General features: G+C 44.7%; 1 protein-coding gene across 7 annotated transcripts in view; it reads right to left on the bottom strand.

Annotated features, from left to right (window-relative positions):
- Window positions 1-18,046, bottom strand: part of LOC142463899 (sperm-specific sodium:proton exchanger-like) — a 956,006-nt gene that overhangs the window by 320,483 nt on the left and 617,477 nt on the right. For all 7 annotated transcript variants that reach the window (XM_075566732.1, XM_075566736.1, XM_075566735.1 and 4 more), the window contains one exon: window positions 13,376-13,571. In XM_075566732.1, coding sequence (XP_075422847.1) covers window positions 13,376-13,571 — 196 coding nt within the window. The remainder of the gene's footprint in view (window positions 1-13,375; window positions 13,572-18,046) is intronic.

Raw genomic sequence — 18,046 nt, 5'->3', positions numbered from 1 at the left:
GGGGGGGGTGACTGACACTGACTGGGGGTGGGGGGGTGACTGACACTGACTGGGGGGGTGGTGGGGGGGGTGACTGACACTGACTGGGGGTGGGGGGTGACTGAACACTGACTGGGTGTGGGGGGTGACTGACACTGACTGGGGGTGGGGGGGTGACTGACACTGACTGGGGGTGGGGGGGGTGACTGACACTGACTGGGGGTGGGGGTGACTGACGACCTGACTGGGGTGCGGGGGGTGACTGACACTGACTGGGGGTGGGGGGGTGACTGACACTGACTGGGGGTGGGGGGGTGACTGACACTGACTGGGGGTGGGGGGGGGTGACTGACACTGACTGGGTGTGGGGGGGGAGTGACTGACACCTGACTGGGGTGGGGGTGACTGACACTGAGGGTGGGGGTGTGACTGACACTGACTGGGGTTGGGGTGACTGACACTGACTGGGGGGACTGACACTGACTGGGGGTGGGGGGATGACTGACACTGACTGGGGGTGGGGGATGACTGACACTGACTGGGGGTGAGGGGGGTGACTGACACTGACTGGGGGTGGGGGGTGCCTGACACTGACTGGAGGTGGGGGGTGACTGACACTGACTGGGGGGTGACTGACAGGGGGGGGGTGACTGACTGACTGGGGGGAAGGTTACTGACTGGGGGGGTTACTAACTGGGGGAGTGACTGACTGGGGGGGTGAGTTACTGACTGGGGGGGGTTACTGACTGGGGGGGACCCTCTGGGTGTCACACACATACACATACCTCCCATACACACATACATTCATTCACACACACACACATTCTCCCACACACACACACATACACATTCTCACACACACAGGGGAGGAAAGGCCGCGACCAGCACCACGCAAATTCCCCCACCCACCCGCGCCCATCTCCCGCTCGTGTGGGGGGCAGGCCGACATCCCCCCCCCCCAATCAGCAGGGTGGGTGGGAGGCACGTGGCGGGAGGTATCCCCCACTGGGCGCCCCAGGTGACAGTCAGCCCCCGCCGTGGCCGCCACTGCCCCTGCTCCCCTCGCCGGCATGTCACAGTGCCTGGCCAAGCTGCAGGCTGCTTCTTCCCCCCCAGCCCGCGGCGCATGATGCTCGTGGCGGGGGGGGGGGGGGGGGGGGGCAGGCCGACATCCCCCCACCTCATGCGGCGGTCTGCGCCATCATGAAGGTAGGGGACGCATGGGAGGCACGTGGTGAGGGCCGAGCCCCCCCCCCCCCCGCAACGCCAACCGGGCTGCAGCAGCGGGGACCTCCCGCCCCTGACATCGATCGGTGGATCGAGGGGAAGGGGACAGGAGCAGGAAGAGGGGAAGGGAGCAGGAGGAGGGGACAGAGGACAGGAGTAGGAGGAGGGGACAGGAGCAGGGGACAGGAGCAGGGGACAGGAGGAGGGGAATGGGACAGGAGCAGGGGACAGCGAGAGCTTCCGCGCGTGTGGGGAGTAGGGAGCCATGTGGGGACCAGGGGGATCGCAGGGAAGGAGCAGAGGGGCCGCAGCATGGAGAGTACTTACCCTCCACACAGAGCTCCAGGCAGAATGGCCGCTCGTAGTTGGGGGCGGGCTCATATAGAGCCTGGCCGCGCGCCCACACAAAGCCTGGAGCGCGCGCCAATCAGGAGTCAGGTAGGGGAGTTTTTTTTTTTTTTTAGTTTTTTTTTTTTTCAGCGCGAGCAGGGAAATTTCAGCCGCGAACGGGGGAATTTAAAAAAAAAACACGTGTGCTGCTTGGGCCAATAGTTACTCGCCCGGGGGGTTAAATCCACCCGCACCCGGGCGAGTAAATGTATACAATTGTCGAACACTGTATATATATATATATATACATCTATATATATATATAATATATATATATATATATATATATATATATATATATATATATATATACACAGTGGTCGACAAATCACCAAAAAATCTACTCGCCTAACAAAAAAATATACTCGCCACCTAGTACCACACGTGTGCTGCTTGGGCCAATAGGAGCTCGCCACGATGTTAAATCCACTCGCCCGGGGCGTGCAAATGTATAGGTTTGTCGAACACTGTATATATATATATATAGTGCACCTTTTATTGGGGTATGTGAATATGGTGATGGGTCCCTGCGTGCGGTTGTCTGTGCGGGTTGATCCGTCCTTCGCCATTGGTAGGTCCCCCCCACCACTAGCTTGGCCCGCTGTATTATAGAGTTCCTTGGGTTCTCTTCACCCACTTGGTGGAACAGTTATCTCTTTAGAAGATCGCTATTGATGCTTACTATATTGTGCACACAACCCCCCGCCCCTTTTTTTAACCATCAAAAAAATAAATAATTTTTTTTAACCATCTCTGTAAATACACTTTCTTTATTATAAATCCTTTTATTTTCACATATATTCTTTATTCAATTACACTTATGGATGACTCTGCTTTTACTGTGGTATGTTTTTTATTTACCATTTATAGGTAGCCCCTATGGGGATATTCTTGTTCTGTGGATGCTTCATACTACAATGATGAGTCTCTGACACCTGATTTGCATATATATCCACCTTCTGGACATATCCTGCGTTCCTATGTCATTGCTGGTAACCTGCTGCATAATGCTGTACACCTATATCCACCTTCTGGACGAATCCTGGGTCCCAGTGTGTTTGCTGGTGATCTGCTGCCTGCTGCTGTGCATTGACACACAAGTACACCATGGAGTACCACTGCGCATGTGGCTTACACTGATCTCCACACATCACGGGGACTCTCCATGGCAACTGTTCCTGTTTACACTTATGCAGAGGACGTCTGTTGTCAATGATCTTGTCAGCTGGATGTAATTACCTTATCTCAGAGCCCGCCCACTGAAGATGACATCATCAGGGCTTTAAAACACTTCCTGACTGTGCAGATGATTGCAGACACCCTTCTGAGTGAGGAGCAGGCGCGTTCTGATTATTGTGCAGAGAACCTTGTGGTTTGATTTATTCTATCTACCTCTTATGACTTTTGAATGCCTAGTGCTGCATCCTGTTTATGATCTTTATGTTTAGATTTTGCATTTATCTCACTATGTTTATCTCTGTCTAGTATTGAACACTTAGATTAGTGGAGGATATATTTGTCATTACCTATTCATTTAGACTTACCAATTGTTGCTATCAGAATTAGTGGAGAGTTTATTCATTCTCATTTGGGGCCTATTTGTGGTTTTGTGGGTTCTGGGATCAGGGAAGTACCCTTTTGTCCCTTTTGGGACTGAGGGGAACAGGCATGACGAAGGGTTAATCCCCGAAACGTTCCCCCCTGTACTCCCCTGTATACCAACCTTTTTGTTTTTGTGCCCCCCCTTTTTTGCCCCCCACCCTGTTTTGTTCCATTTTTTTCCTCCACACACTCCATATATGGTACTACCTTTATGTTATTGTAGATTTCCATGTGTGGTGTTGTATGCTTTTTTTGATTCATTTGTGCATATATTAAAACTTACCTTTTTGGTTCTATACTAGTGCTCTGATTTCTTTATATAGGGAGTGCTGGACTATTCAGTATTTTGTATTGTTTTGATAGGGATTGGGTCCTCTCTAGTCCTTGACAGCCCGCATTGTATACTTTATTTCATTAGTGTGAGTGCTGTTTATCGTTATTGTATTGCAATATCATAGTTACTTTCAGCTGCGGAATTTTTTTTGGAGAAAAATTGCACAGGGTGCAACCTGGCCTGAGGATTCTTCCTCTGGGAAAGAACAATGCCCACACCAACGTCGGATGCATCCACCTCAAGGGTATAGGGGAGCTTAGGATCAGGATGAACCAGAACTGGGGTGGATACGAACGCCACCTTTAAGAGATCAAAAGACTTGACTGCAGCAGAAGACCAAGACGAGGGGTCTGCTTCTTTTTGGTAAGAGCCATCAGGGGAGCTACTAGAGAGGAGAAATTCTGAATGAATCTGCAATAATAATTGGAAAACCCCATGAAGAGCTGTACAGTCGAGCTGTACAGTCTTGAGCGTGGTGGGTTTAGGCCAGTCCAGAACCACTTTGACTTTGGCAGGATCCATCATAAGGCCGGTATCCGAAAAGATGTATCCTAAGAAAACTATAGAAGATTGATGAAAGTGACACTTTTCGAGTTTAGCGAATAAATGGTTCTCTTGTAAATGGAGCAGTAATTGTTTGACGTGTCCAACATGTTTCTGCACCAACTTAGAAAAGATCAGGTTATCGTCCAAGTAAACAATCACAAATGAGTTGAGAAGACCCTGAATATCTCATTGGCAAATGCCTTGGAAGACAGCTGGGGCTTTACAGAGGCCGAAAGGCATGACCATGTACTCGTTGTGTCCATCTCGGGTATTGAATGCAGTTTTCCACTCATCGCTACTCTAGGTGGTGAGGTACCGGGAAGCAATTCGATAGGACAATCGTAGGGACGATGTGGAGGAAGTATTTCAGACTTGACTTTGTCGAAGACATCCTTGAAGTCGATGTATTCCTTCGGCAATTGTACCCTTTTTGTCTTCAGATAAGGTAGTTGCACAAACGCTATTTGAGCCCTCAAGACAATTTTGAACGCAGTGTGGACTCCACTGGATGGGTTCCTTGTTCAACCAATCAATCCGAGGATTATGGACTTGTAGCCAAGGTAGTCCTAAGATTACTGCAACAGAAGGATTGTGAATGGCATTCAAAGAAATATCTTCCACATGGTTATCTACAGCACCGACATTGTTTATTGCACTAAATCACGACGGCACGCCGAGATCTACCCCAGCTGACGCCAGTAACAACCGCGCGCCGCCGCGTTTCCCCCACGCACCCCCCCTCCACTTCGCGCGCAATTTAAATCCCTTCCCGACCCCGTACAAGGCTCCTGCTCTGCCCCTCTGCTTCCCCGCACCCCCGCTTACCTTCATTTGATCTCCAGGGGTGTCGGGGAAGCCAGGGGAAGACGGGGAAGACGGGGAAGCCGGGCGCGCATGTTACTGTGACGTCACAGTGCGCCGCCACGCGCCGCGGCTACCCGCTTCCCAGCCGCATGGAGCCGGCGGCTTTTGCTTCAATAAGCAATGTCGCTACTGTACAGACCTTAGCTGAAGAATCAGAGTCTCCAAAGAGATGAACGCAGGCTGAAGCGGTCTTCCATCAATAGCCTCAAAGGCAATAGGGTTCTTCTTGCACTAGAGGAATTTTATGGTTCTCTGCAAAGTTCTGATCAATAAAGTTGCCCTCGAAACCAGAATCAAGGAAAGCTAGTGTGGATACAGAAATTCCCTTACCCGACAAGGAGATAGGCACAAGGATCCCTGTGGGATTGGAAGTAGCTATAGGGGATAAAAAGATCGTTCCCAATGAGACTCCCCTAGGCCTCATGGGAACCTTGCCTTTCCCGCCTTGTTGGGGCAAGAGAATGCAAAATGTCCAGGACCCCCACAATACAGACAGAGACCCGCATCTATGCGGCGTTGCTTTTCTAAGCGTGAGAGAGTAGTGACTCCCAACTGCATAGGTTCAGATCAGTCTATGACAGGTAGTTCGAACTGGCTCACATGGCTGGGGCTTATCCTGTTAGGAGCCGTGCAATGAAGTCTTCTCTGTCCTTCTCTCCTGAAGGCAGTGATCCACCTTGATGCAGATAGCAATGAGATCTTCCAGGTTGGTAGGCCGGTCATGAGTCGCAAGTTCATTTTTCACTGTCTCAGACAGGCCCTGCCAGAAGGCAGCAGACAATGTTTATCCGTTTCAGTCCATCTCCGCGGCAATCGTTCTAAACTCGAGTGCATAACGAGTGACTGGCCGGTTACCCTGGGAGATATAGAATAAAGCAGAAGCTGCAGATACTTTTCGACCCGGTGTATCGAACACCCTGCGGAATTCCTTTGTGAAGGCCACTATGCTTTGGGTAAGATCGGATCTTCGCTCCCAGATAGGGGAATCCCAGGCAAGTGTATCATCTACGAGAAGAGAGATTATGTAGGCTACCTTGGAACGAGAAGAAGTGAAGCGGGAAGGATGTAATGCGAAGCTCAACACAAACGAAGCACGAAAAAGCTGGAGTGGTGAGAGTGCAGCCCACCCAGCTCTCGGGACACCAAATTGCTAAACACAGCCTGTTATACATGACTTCTTGTAATCCTTGAATTTGTAGTTTTTTTTTAACTTTGCATAGTAAATATTACTTTCTATCTGCACTTTTGTTATCTCTCTCTCTTCCTAAGGACACTAGGGACCATCCACACTAACATCCATCCTTATTTACAGAGTGCCACAGCTTTAGTTATGCCTGTTTATTTCTCCAGAATGTGTGTAAAACCATTGGAGGTTTTCTGAACACGTCCTGTATTCACTTGATATTAGCTGCACTGCTCTATGTAGTTTTTTTTCGCTCGCTTGGTACAGTCCCCTATTCCCCTTATTTTTGGAGAATTCACTATGGAGAAGACAATGGGAACAGTCTTAAGGGTTGAGTGGAGGAGTACATTTTCAATATTTTTATTAGCACTTATCTACATCTTATTTTGCTTATATCACTGCTCTATAGTTGTACTATTATTCACTTTAATTGCATACACTTGCACGCACAATACCCAGAGAGCGCGCTGGACATCCTCTCGGAGTGGCATCAAACTTTCCATCTGGATGGTAATAATCTTAACCTCCACACCTCAGATCGTCCAAACACCCGAGGAAACCGCTCCAGGGAAAGCTCCTCAGCCACCATGCCACTTGGTGAGAAAACCCATTTACTCTCCTGTTGGAGGGGATGCAAGGGTACAGTGGCGGCCGCCTTGAGTCTAAATCGGCTGGGTCCGCGGCTCTCTGAAAATCTCGGTCAGATGCGGTTTTTTTTGGGTCCGGAGTGAATTGCGTTATTTTAGCGCTTGTGATATTAGCATTTTATTCTCGCTGTCTCCAATACTGCAATATCGTGTAAAAACTCAGGGGGGCGTTTGCAAACTGTCAAGAAGGCTAATACCTTCGCGGTTCAACCTACGTCAGTACACAGTCTGTGTGTGCGCGCGCAGTAATTGTAAATTTGCATATTTACATTATACATGCATTTGCAGTGCTGTACTGTACAGTATGTCTCATTTGAAAATTGTTGAAACGCATAGGCGTGTACAGTACTGTAACAGTGTCACATTTCGGCATATACAGCGCTCTCCCCTCGCTCAGGATAATTGACTGCACTGCAGGGTATTTCAACTTCTTATCTTCTCTACAATGCAGTACATCTCTCCCACACCATTCCTTTGAACGTGTGTCTTTCTGGTTTCAATCACATTCCTGCTTGACAGCAGGTGATTACTGCGCATGCGCCTGTAACTTCACCCACCACTGATTGCTTGAGTGAGTGACCAAAAAAAAATAAAATTATTCTAATTTTTTAATTATTATTTTCTCCACTAGCCTGAAAAAACCATCTTGATATTACGATATTCAATCTGTGCTGTAGCTTTTGACTGCGACCCTGTGCGTTTGACTGCATATGGTTGATTTGTGTGCTTTTTACGTACTGTATTTGGGGGTGTAGGGATCATATTATTATGATGAACTGCCTTTTGAAATTATGTAATTTCTTTGAACTGCTGCACAGCTAATCCTTCATGCAGCCCCCTCCCCCACACATACCCACAAGACTCGCTCAAGGATTTGAAACTCTTATCGACAGACACCTTCACAGAATCATTCATTTTCTGAAGCTTGTCATTGTGTTTTTAATCTGTCCCTACCCGAGCGTCACCTCACTGCGCCTGTGTGTAATCCTCTTTGAGATGGGAGCTAGCTGATTACTGCGCATTACTCACCCAACCCCCCCCCCCCCTCCAACCCTTTGAGGCTTTGTTTGCAGTAATGCTTTGGAAAAATCCCTTCTCGAATTTGATATGTAAATCTGATTTGCACAGCATTGTGAGAATTGAGAGTTAAAAAAAACATTAACTGATTCATGTTGTTTTGTCATTCATTCTTTTTCTTTGGTGTACTGTAGGTGTGGGGGGGGGGAGGGGTTGTTGTCAATGATTATGATTAGCAGGAATGTAAATAAATATTTATTTTACCAGGAACAAAAAAATAAATATAAAACGCTTGCCATTGTGTTTTTAATCAGTCCCTGGCAGAGCATCACCTCTCTATGCGCCTGCATGTAATCCTCTTTGGGATGGGAGCTAGTTGATTACTGCGCATGCGCCTGTAACTTCACCCACCACTGCTTGCTTGAGTGAGTGACCAAAAAAAATAAATTTTATTCTAATTTTTAAATTATTATTTTCTCCACAAGCCTGAAAAAAACATCTTGATATTACGATATTCAATCTGTGCTGTAGCTTTTGACTGCGACCCTGTGCGTTTGACTGCATATGGTTGATTTGTGTGCTTTTTACGTACTGTATTTGGGGGTGTAGGGATCATATTATTATGATGAACTGCCTTTTGAAATTATGTCATTTATTTGAACTGCTGCACAGCTAATCCTTCATGCAGCCCCCTCCCGCACGCACACACACAAGGCTCGCTCTAGGATTTGAAACTCTTATCGACAGACACCTCCACAGAGTCATTCATTTTCTGAAGCTTGTCATTGTGATTTAATCCGTCCCTAGCCGAGCGTCAGTCACCTCACTGCGCCTGCGTGTAATCCTCTTTGAGATGGGAGCTAGCTGATTACTGCGCATGACTCACCCAACCCCCCCCCCCCTCCAACCCTTTGAGGCTTTGTTTGCGGTAACGCTTTTGAAAAATCCCTTCTCGAATTTGTAGCACCCATCCACCCAGATGTCCACAGCACGCCATGCACAAGAACCAGCTTGTTAGACCGGATGCTGAATGGGATAAGTGTGGATATCCCCTGGAACTCTATTGTGCTGGCAAAGATAGATCTGCTTCTGGAGACCATGCTAAATATGGAGCAACGGATGCTAAATATGGATCAACGGCTGCAGAAGATGGATCAACGGATGGATTGACGGATGGAGAAGATAGAGACTGACATAGCGGGGATACATAATTTGCTCAGTGTTCATGTCCCTGTATCCCTGACGCCGGAGCAGGAGGGTGGCATGGATGTGATGAATGGGAGCATCGACCACCTTCCATCACCAAGCGCACCCCCTCCACCAGAAGAATTTGTGTACATGTATGCCGTTGACGAGGATAACATGACAACCCCGTCAAGACCACGCCAGGAGACAACACGGCGACCAAGACAGGAGGAAAGCTTCCTCCCAGACAACCTACCCTCGCCCGCCGCCACAAGCACACCCGCTCACAGAAGAACACCTACATTCGCTCGCATCGATACGGTGCCCATCATCCTGCGGAATATGCCACCGGCACTCAGGGAGAAGTATAGGGTGATGAGTGCTGGTGTACCCCACAAGTATGCCTTGTTAATTTTTAAGTACCACGTGTCCTACTTGATGTACTGCGAGTGGGCCTTCAAAGTGAACTACGAAGGAAATCGTGAAAAAAAGGCGCTTCTTGACAATTTAAGAAAGACCATTCTGGATGGATTGCGGCGCTTTTTTTCAATTACAGATCCTGTAATGAAAGGCGTTCGAGACTGCATTAATGGCATTTTGCACCATGCAAGGCATCGGCCATGGAAGGACAATCTGGTGGGGTACGCATTTGCGTGAGTGTTAAACTGTTGTAAATGTTTGGTAAATGTTTTGTTCCAGTCCCCGAGGGCCGCAAACAGGCCCGGTTTTCAAGGTTGTCCTGAAAACCGGGCCTGTTTGCGGTCCTCGAGGACTGTGGTGGTGCAGGCCTGACTGACTGTTCTGCACACCATGCCACTGTAAATGTTTTGACTTGCCGTTCTTTAATAAAGGAGATGGTGCGTTTTGTATATTTTATGAATAATGAATTTTTATTAATAACAGGTAAGACCATACTGTTGTGCTGAACTGTACTGTACATATTTTGACCAGCTGTACTTAAATAAAGAAGATGTTGTGTGTTTTAACTTGTATTAATAAATAAATGTTTGTATTTACTGTACAGGAGACATGCACAATTCCAGTCCCCGAGGGCCGCAAACAGGCCCGGTTTTCAAAGGTTATCCTGAAAACCAGGCCTGTTTGCTGCCCTCGAGGACTGTAGTGGTGCAGGCCTGACTGACTGTTCTGCACACCATCCCACTGTAAATGTTTTGACTTGCCGTCTTTAATAAAGGAGATGTTGCGTTTTGTATATTTTATCAATAAAGATTTTTTTTTAATAACAACATGTGACTGTAAACCATACTGACTGATTGTAAATGTTTTTACTTTCTGTACATAAATGTTTTCACTAGCAGTAAACCATACACCTGTTGATGTTTTGAATTGCTGTGCACTTAAAATGTTTTTACATTGTACAGTATTTGTAAATAAATGTTTTTGTACTTACTCCACCAATAAAAGAACATGTTGATTTGTTTTAAATTGTTCCATTGTCTCCTTTGATACTGTAACAAAATTCAGTGTTTCTAGAATGTACACTACTGTCTAGGCATACTGTACTGTATACTGTAGGCATGCTCAGTACTGCACATCACAAGAGTATTAAAAAAAATAGAAGACACATACTGTACTGTACAGTATGTACTGGTACTGTATAGAAGACACATACTGTATGTACTGTAATACATGTAGAATAAATGCATACTTTTTATTTTTTCGGGTTTATTATACAGTATATATAAAAAAATTATTGTATACTGTACGGTTGGAAAACATCAGCATTCTGTTTCAGGTATTCTATCCTAATCAATAACAACGGCCACTAAACTGTAGACTCCGGTACGTGGTTTTTTAAATCCGATTCAGCAATGTGCAGGCATTGTTACACAAAGCGATATTATCCATCGAAATCCCTCCATTTGCCGTTTTCTTTTCTGAGGAAAAACAAAAAGAAAAGTTTTACTGTAATGGTCAGTCCCCTAAAAAAGTTCCCAGTCAGTCCCACCAATAATTTTCTCGGGGGGCGTCTCCTGTTCACATGCGCATGCACCTACCGTCGATGTGATGACACGCATATGCGTTTCAAGAAGGTTCCAATGCGCATGCGCCTAGCGTTCCACCAATTGTTCAGTATCTGCACTACTGTAGAAGCCGCTCAGCCAATGATATTGCTTACAGGAGAATCGCTTGACTTTTTAATCGCACTGATATTGATATTTTCAAAAAAAAAACAAAAACAAAACGGCAACATTACTCACCATAGAATTTCCCATTCAGCTGGCGCCGGCGCCGAGCCACTGCTAGTCCAGTATTCTTGATCATACACGTTGACAGTTGGCAGCGGGACTACTACACCTGTAGTCAGCTGATGAGGCTGGAAATCGCTTAGGTACATGCAAGCTTGCTCGAAACTGCACGCGAAATCCGGCTCAGGCTGCAGGTATCCGTGCGTGGACAGACAGCAAGGGTTGTCACTGATGGTGGGACCGTTATTGGAAGCTGGTGCTGGTGCTGGTGCATTACTTGCCAGCGACTGTCGTTTCTTAGTTGGTTTTAACACGACCTTTCACCTTTTGCCGTCTGCATGATCATAGATACAGGAAAAACCCGGTGATACACACCAATACCCTCCAATAAATTCGGGATCAATACGATAAAAACAGGATCGCTACATAACCTTTTCCTTATTGCACGCTTCCACACATGAGGAGCTGGCGACAATTTGTAAAAGTCATAGTTTTCGATAAAATACTGATAAATTTGAACAACTGCTGCCATCTTATCATCTGTTGCATTAATCGCGGCCCATATTAAATACGCGTACGTTCTGTCGGGTTTTTGGAACATGGGCTGCACTTGAACACTCATGGCGATGGGTCTCTGGAGAATAACAGAAACTGGTCTTTGTCTTTCTTTAACATGAAAAGCCTAAATTGATACATTATTGTAACCTCTTCATTCAGTCTCAACGCCAATTTACAATAGCCCACGGTGGTATCTTTTTTAAACGAAACACCTGCAAGTCGACACATTACTGAAGCTCATGCGCATTACAATTCATGAATATCTGCCATATGGCGGATACGCGAAGAATTGCAACCTATTAAATCCGAACCATTCTAAATAAACGCATGAACCGCGCATCAACCGCGCATGACCCGCGGCTGAGAACGCAACATGAATGCAGCATGCACCCGGTAAAGTGCGTAGCATTCGAAAAAAAATCCCGGAAAAATGCGGTGATGTTTTAGAATAAAATGGGCTGCAGCAGTATGCCGGGATGTGTTTAGAATATCTGGCTGTCTTCAGTAGGTTCAGGCAATAACTTCTACGGCATGTGGCGGCAGTACTAGACCGGATCTGAGAAGCTAGTTTAACCCTTAAGCCCACCAGGTGTCAGCTTGACATGGCTGATGTGCTGTAACTAGGGCACCAGGTATGTGGAGGCAGCTCAAGCCCAACCAGCCTAGGTGGAGGCAATTGTTCCTATTACATTGGAGACCCAAGTTCTATATATACCTCCCCAAACACACCTTGATACAACACGTGGAGAGACACCTGTACACAAAAAAACACACCTGAGATATATGCTAATTTGGATATGCAAAGTATATTTAAATGATAAATTAACATTTATCCCAGGTGTGCTCCTTTGTGTGGACAGATGTCTTTCCACATATTTTATAAGGAGTGTTTGGGGTTGAATATACAGCACTTGGGACTCCATGTAATAGGACCTTATCTCCTAAAACCCATATTTCAGGCTCTGGAAGGAGCTAACATTAACCTTAAGGTATGACCTCAATAACGTCAGGTTGAATCCCTTGGTTAACCTGAACAATTTTGAGTGGATAAGCGATGTAAGGAGGAATGCCTCTTTTGCATATCATTAGTATGACCTTCTGTGAAAAAAAAAACATTGGGTTAACGTTGGTAACGTTATTTGCTTTAGGGCAAAGGCATAATGATTAACCTAAAGTTATTTTAAGGTTATTGTTAGTTTAAAACAGCCTAATGGAGCTTAGTGCATCTTGCCCTTAGTGGGTTTAGGCCAGTATTTTTTTCTACATTTGGGCACAATTGTGGTAGCCAGGGCCAGATTCCCTTGAGGTCAGTAGGACATAGGCAGTATCACGGCTGGTGGAGTTTGTGTGGAGCCTCCGTTTACCATTGATGATTCTTTCTTTTGGGTACCAGTGGTCTGATGTTACTTGACACATATCTTTTTGTATTACAGTACTCCAGGTAAATATTTTACATAAAAATTATTATTATTATATTATTACAATTATTTGTCATTATGAATGGTAATGAACAATGAATGTATATAATCATTCATAATTATTCATAAACGTATAGTACATAAAAAAGAATACACGTAACATTTTAAGGCGGATTAAGAACAAAATACCATATTAAACAAGCTCTACTACATACCTTAATTGTTGCTTCACAAAAATACAATGTGATGAAGAAGAAGTTTAAAAGTTCCAGTTCTTCAGCATATATTACATTTAAAATAGGTAAAAAATCAATTACAACTGGAAAGATGTTCATTGCTATTGCAATATGAGCAACATATTCAAACTCATTATTTAAAAATATTCGGTAACAGATTTTCAATGCTTTATTCCTGCAAAAGCAAAAATTGATAAGTGTTCATTTCCCATGCATTTTCATGTAGTCCTAATATAATCTCAGATGATTTTCTAGTCAAATTACAGTTTCTATATTTCTACAGTTGAATTGACTTATTTACTTAAATACACAATACCATTCATAACAAAATATTTGAATAAAATCAGAATGCATTTATATACAGAATATATAAGTAATTGGCATTAACACGATTTAATTTTTATTATCATTGCATAAACATTTACAGTATGCAGCAAATATCTGTTTTCTGTTCTTTCACTCCGGCTAGATTCACCAATGGGTATTATTGCTGCATAACTTGTACAAAAAAGGCAAATGTAGTTAATACAATATGCTTTGTTCACTTTATTTATTGATAATTACAGTAACATGAAATTGCACATTCTGTCCCGATACTCTCATCTACAAAAGGCAGAGGGAAAAAAGACACAAATCTAATTCTTACCCATTGACAGCTGCCTAGGATAACGTATAAGTACATACATTTATAATTAGACAATTTAATATAAAGTATATGGCATGTATGTTTAAAATGGAAATAAATGGTTGCCTAGATAACTTAAAATTATAGTAAAATAAAGTAGTTCTTCATATCAACACATAGGAAAGTGTGCTTTGATGTATTGCTCCTAGTTTAGAGCAAGTTGCATCAAATGTGCTACAGTATTCAATTCACTGTCTTTGTGAATAACTCAGCCCTCTATGAGAATCTACCAACATGGCCGCCGAAGCAGAAAGTCAGTCTCTTCCTCAGCTTATTGCTTCCACCTGACTTATCCCTTTATATAGGAATTAGCCCCCGAGGAAGACTAACAAGTTGAAACGCGCGTAGGGTGGAGTCGTGCACTACTAAGGGACACTTTGTTGGAGACATTCAAATCGGAGGACTGCATCGTTCAGCCCAGTGGATGCTGTATCGTCCGTGGAGCAGAACCTGTTGCTGTTTGGAGTGCTATCCGTCCAATTGACCCACGGTGGTCTGAATGCTTACCACAAAGACACTTATGTAAGTGCAATACTTTGTGTTTTTTTAATAATAAGGCAATATTATACTATTTTTGCTTTTCTCCTTCTATATGTGGATTTTCCCTCCCCTCCTATGGAATATTGCCTGAGTTGATCCGGAGTACCTGTCTGGATACTATCAAAGTTGGTTACTTCTAACTGCCACACGCTGCAGAGGTGGAGAAATACACGTTCCTCCAGGGCCAACTCCTTGGTAAGCACTCCACCCACCTGGCTATTTTGGATACTGCATTAGCTTTCATCGCCTGCACCTTGCAAACCCTCGTTACCCACTTTATCTGTGCATCCCCAGTTAATCCCCCTTCGGCACCCATTCCTCCGGTCCAGCAAATGGCACCCATTCCGGTGGTTCTCAGGGAGCAGATTATTACAATCCCGGAACGCTATATTAGCTCCCCCTCTGGCTGCAGGGGGTTCCAGAATCAATGCCAGACCACTTTGATTTACAACCATCCTCACCTAGTTCCCATCGCTCTCAGGTGGCGTTTATCATATGTCTCCATACTGGTGAGGCTCTGGCATGGACATCCCCTTTGAATGAGAGGGGTTCTTCCTTCAACCAGGCTTTCTGATTTGGTCTTTGACACTCCAGGTTGGGCAATGACTGCCAAAGCCACTGTGATGGTACGGGTAAATTTTACTGCGTTTAATAAAGGTGAAGCCCTGCATTACCCCTACCTGTCAATAATACAGTTGTATTATGTTATGTATGTACATCCATGTATTATAGTTTATTATAGTTTTAGCTTGGTTCCAGCACTTCAGGGACCAGGGGGTAATTTTGTTTTCAAGAGAAATATGGAAAAACTGTCTGTGACTTTCCCCTGGTGCAGTTCTCATGTAAATAATGTTATGTTGGATTTCAACCCACAAATCAGGGGTTGGGCACGTTGACAGCACCTGGTCTTGAATGTTGCAATGTTGGGGCTTAAGGTATAAAAAAGTGGGAGTGAGATCCCTAGTGAGCTCCAGCTCTGGTGGGGAATTAAAGTTGCAGATTCAGAGCTCTAGTTCTGGTCCCAGGTCTGAAAAACAGTCCCTGTAAGCACTGTGCAGGACGAAGGACACTGAGCCTATGGAGTTGGAGGGTATGTAGCTTTCGTCCTTCGTGCTGGCATTCCTCTCAAAAATAAATCTTCACCTATGACTATCATGACCCTAGAGGGCAGACCACTGGGGCCCGGTATTATCTCTCAGGAGACTCTTCTCCTCACAGCTACCATCGGAGTACTTAAGCACGAGCCCATACAGCTGGATGTGATTCACTCCCCAGGCACGGACATTATTCTTGGACTCCCATCGCTGAAAATCCATAACCCACGGATCTACTGTCATTGGGACAGGTGACCGATATGTATTCTCCCAACCCAGGGGGAGCATAGAGGAAAAAACAACAGAAAAAACACAAACTAAGTGAAGACAATCAAATTCAGTGTGAAACATGTGATATTAACTTGGCTCTTCTGTGCAGCCAACTCACAAGATAGTAGAAGGGTAAAGGCAATAACAGGATTTGTGGAATCTATGAAGTCTTCTAGATGCAAACAGAATACAGCTCACGCTCAGAAGTCAGGTGGATAAGGGCATAGAAAAATAAAGAGAAATCTCCATGGTGCAGATCAATGGTGCAAAAGGATTCTTTATGGTAATGCTAAAAATGCACACTTACAATATAAAAAGGTAAAATCAACATTTATCACTTTACAAGTGAATGAGGAATGATGGGGATTATGCTGCAGCTCATCGTCGCTCCGTGACTTCCGTATAGTAGGCCGTCTGTGCTCTCCTCTCCACCGCAGTGTATAGAGATCACCTCCGGCACTCTCACCGATGCAATACATCACTTCCGGTGTCCTCGAGGAACTCCGTCGCGTCACTTCCGGTGCGGCTTGTGATAGACAGCTAGCAGCACCAATCCTCACTCTTCCTGGGTGGGTCCACTCTACGCGTTTTGCCAATAGGACAGCTGGCTTCGTCAGGAGTATGGAACCCCCCTCCCTTATCTACCTTATATACCAGAGTCATTTGAGGGTATTATTTACCCCCTTCAATGCCGCATGGAGCAAAGGGAGATCTGGAGAAGAGGTCCTATGTATACACCATCATGTAAAGAGAGGACAACAAGGATAGTATGGTGTAAATAAATATACACATATACCCATCCATCAAATGGACAATGTGTATATATATATATATATATATATATATATATATATATATATATATATATATATATATATATATATATATAATATATAATATGTAATCGAATGTTCAATAGGATGAAGAGCAGCCTGGCTCATAGTGATCATGAAATGAGATCAAGAAAAACTTGGAGAGGTCAAACAATTAATTCATTAGACAATAATATATATAAAAAATATTCGTGGAAAAAAAGATCCATAACTGTAAAAATTTCAGAGTACATATGAAAGTGTGAATACATCATCATACCATGTATATAAATGGTCTAGAGTATAGGGAATACATTGAATGTATCTCAGGGTATAATATACAATAGGACAAATAGAAACATACAGATGCAGCAATAGGGCGTGTTAACACTCAATAATAGGGCACAATAAAATGTGGCAATGAGATGGACTGGTTGGTATTCGTTACACACATTATACATTCAGAATAAATACAAGATACAAAATATATAACGACGACGTGTTGATCACCTATAAAAGAAGCGGGGTGAGTGGAGAGGAAAAAAGCAGCATTAGAACCAAACATGGGACAGGTGACGGCAGGTAACCTATAGGTCCAAGTGTCTGGTCATCCAACACGCTTTGGGTAACCTTCTTAGCGCCAAACCAGAGGCATTGGCGAATCTTCCTCCTGCCTACCAGGCTTTTCAGGAAGTCTTAAGTAAAAGGCAGGCAGAGAAACCAACCACTCATCATCCTTTTGACTGTCCCGTTGATCTACTCCCTGGTTTGGTCCCTCCTCGGGTCGGACTTAACCTTTGTCAGAACCAGTGACTGTAGCCATGAAGACTTCATGAAGAGAATCTGGATTGCGGATTTATTCTTAAGTCCAGTTCCCCTGCAGGTGCGGGCTTCTTTTTTGTCCAGAAAAAAGATGGGTCCCTAAGACCCTGTATAACCTACAGGGGTCTTAACAACATTACGATTAAGACTCGCTACCCGCTCCTTCTGATTCCGGAACTCCTCAATTGCCTTTGTGGTGCAACCATCTTCTCCAAAGTCAATTTAAGAGGAGCCTATAACTTTATATGAATCAGACAGGGGGGTGAGTGGAAAACTGCGTTTAACACCAGAGATGGTCACTATGAGTATCTCGTCATGTAATGCCTTCGCAGTTTTCCAGTTTTTTTGTCAACGAGATCTTCAGAGACTTGTTGGGTTTTGTATCATCGTCTATCTCGACGACATCCTTATTTTTCTAAACCCTTGG

This window comes from Ascaphus truei, chromosome 12, assembly GCF_040206685.1.
Source record: "Ascaphus truei isolate aAscTru1 chromosome 12, aAscTru1.hap1, whole genome shotgun sequence".
NCBI lineage: Eukaryota > Metazoa > Chordata > Amphibia > Anura > Ascaphidae > Ascaphus > Ascaphus truei.
Note: the sequence above shows the minus strand (reverse complement) of the source record. Positions and strands in the feature narration are given on the sequence as shown.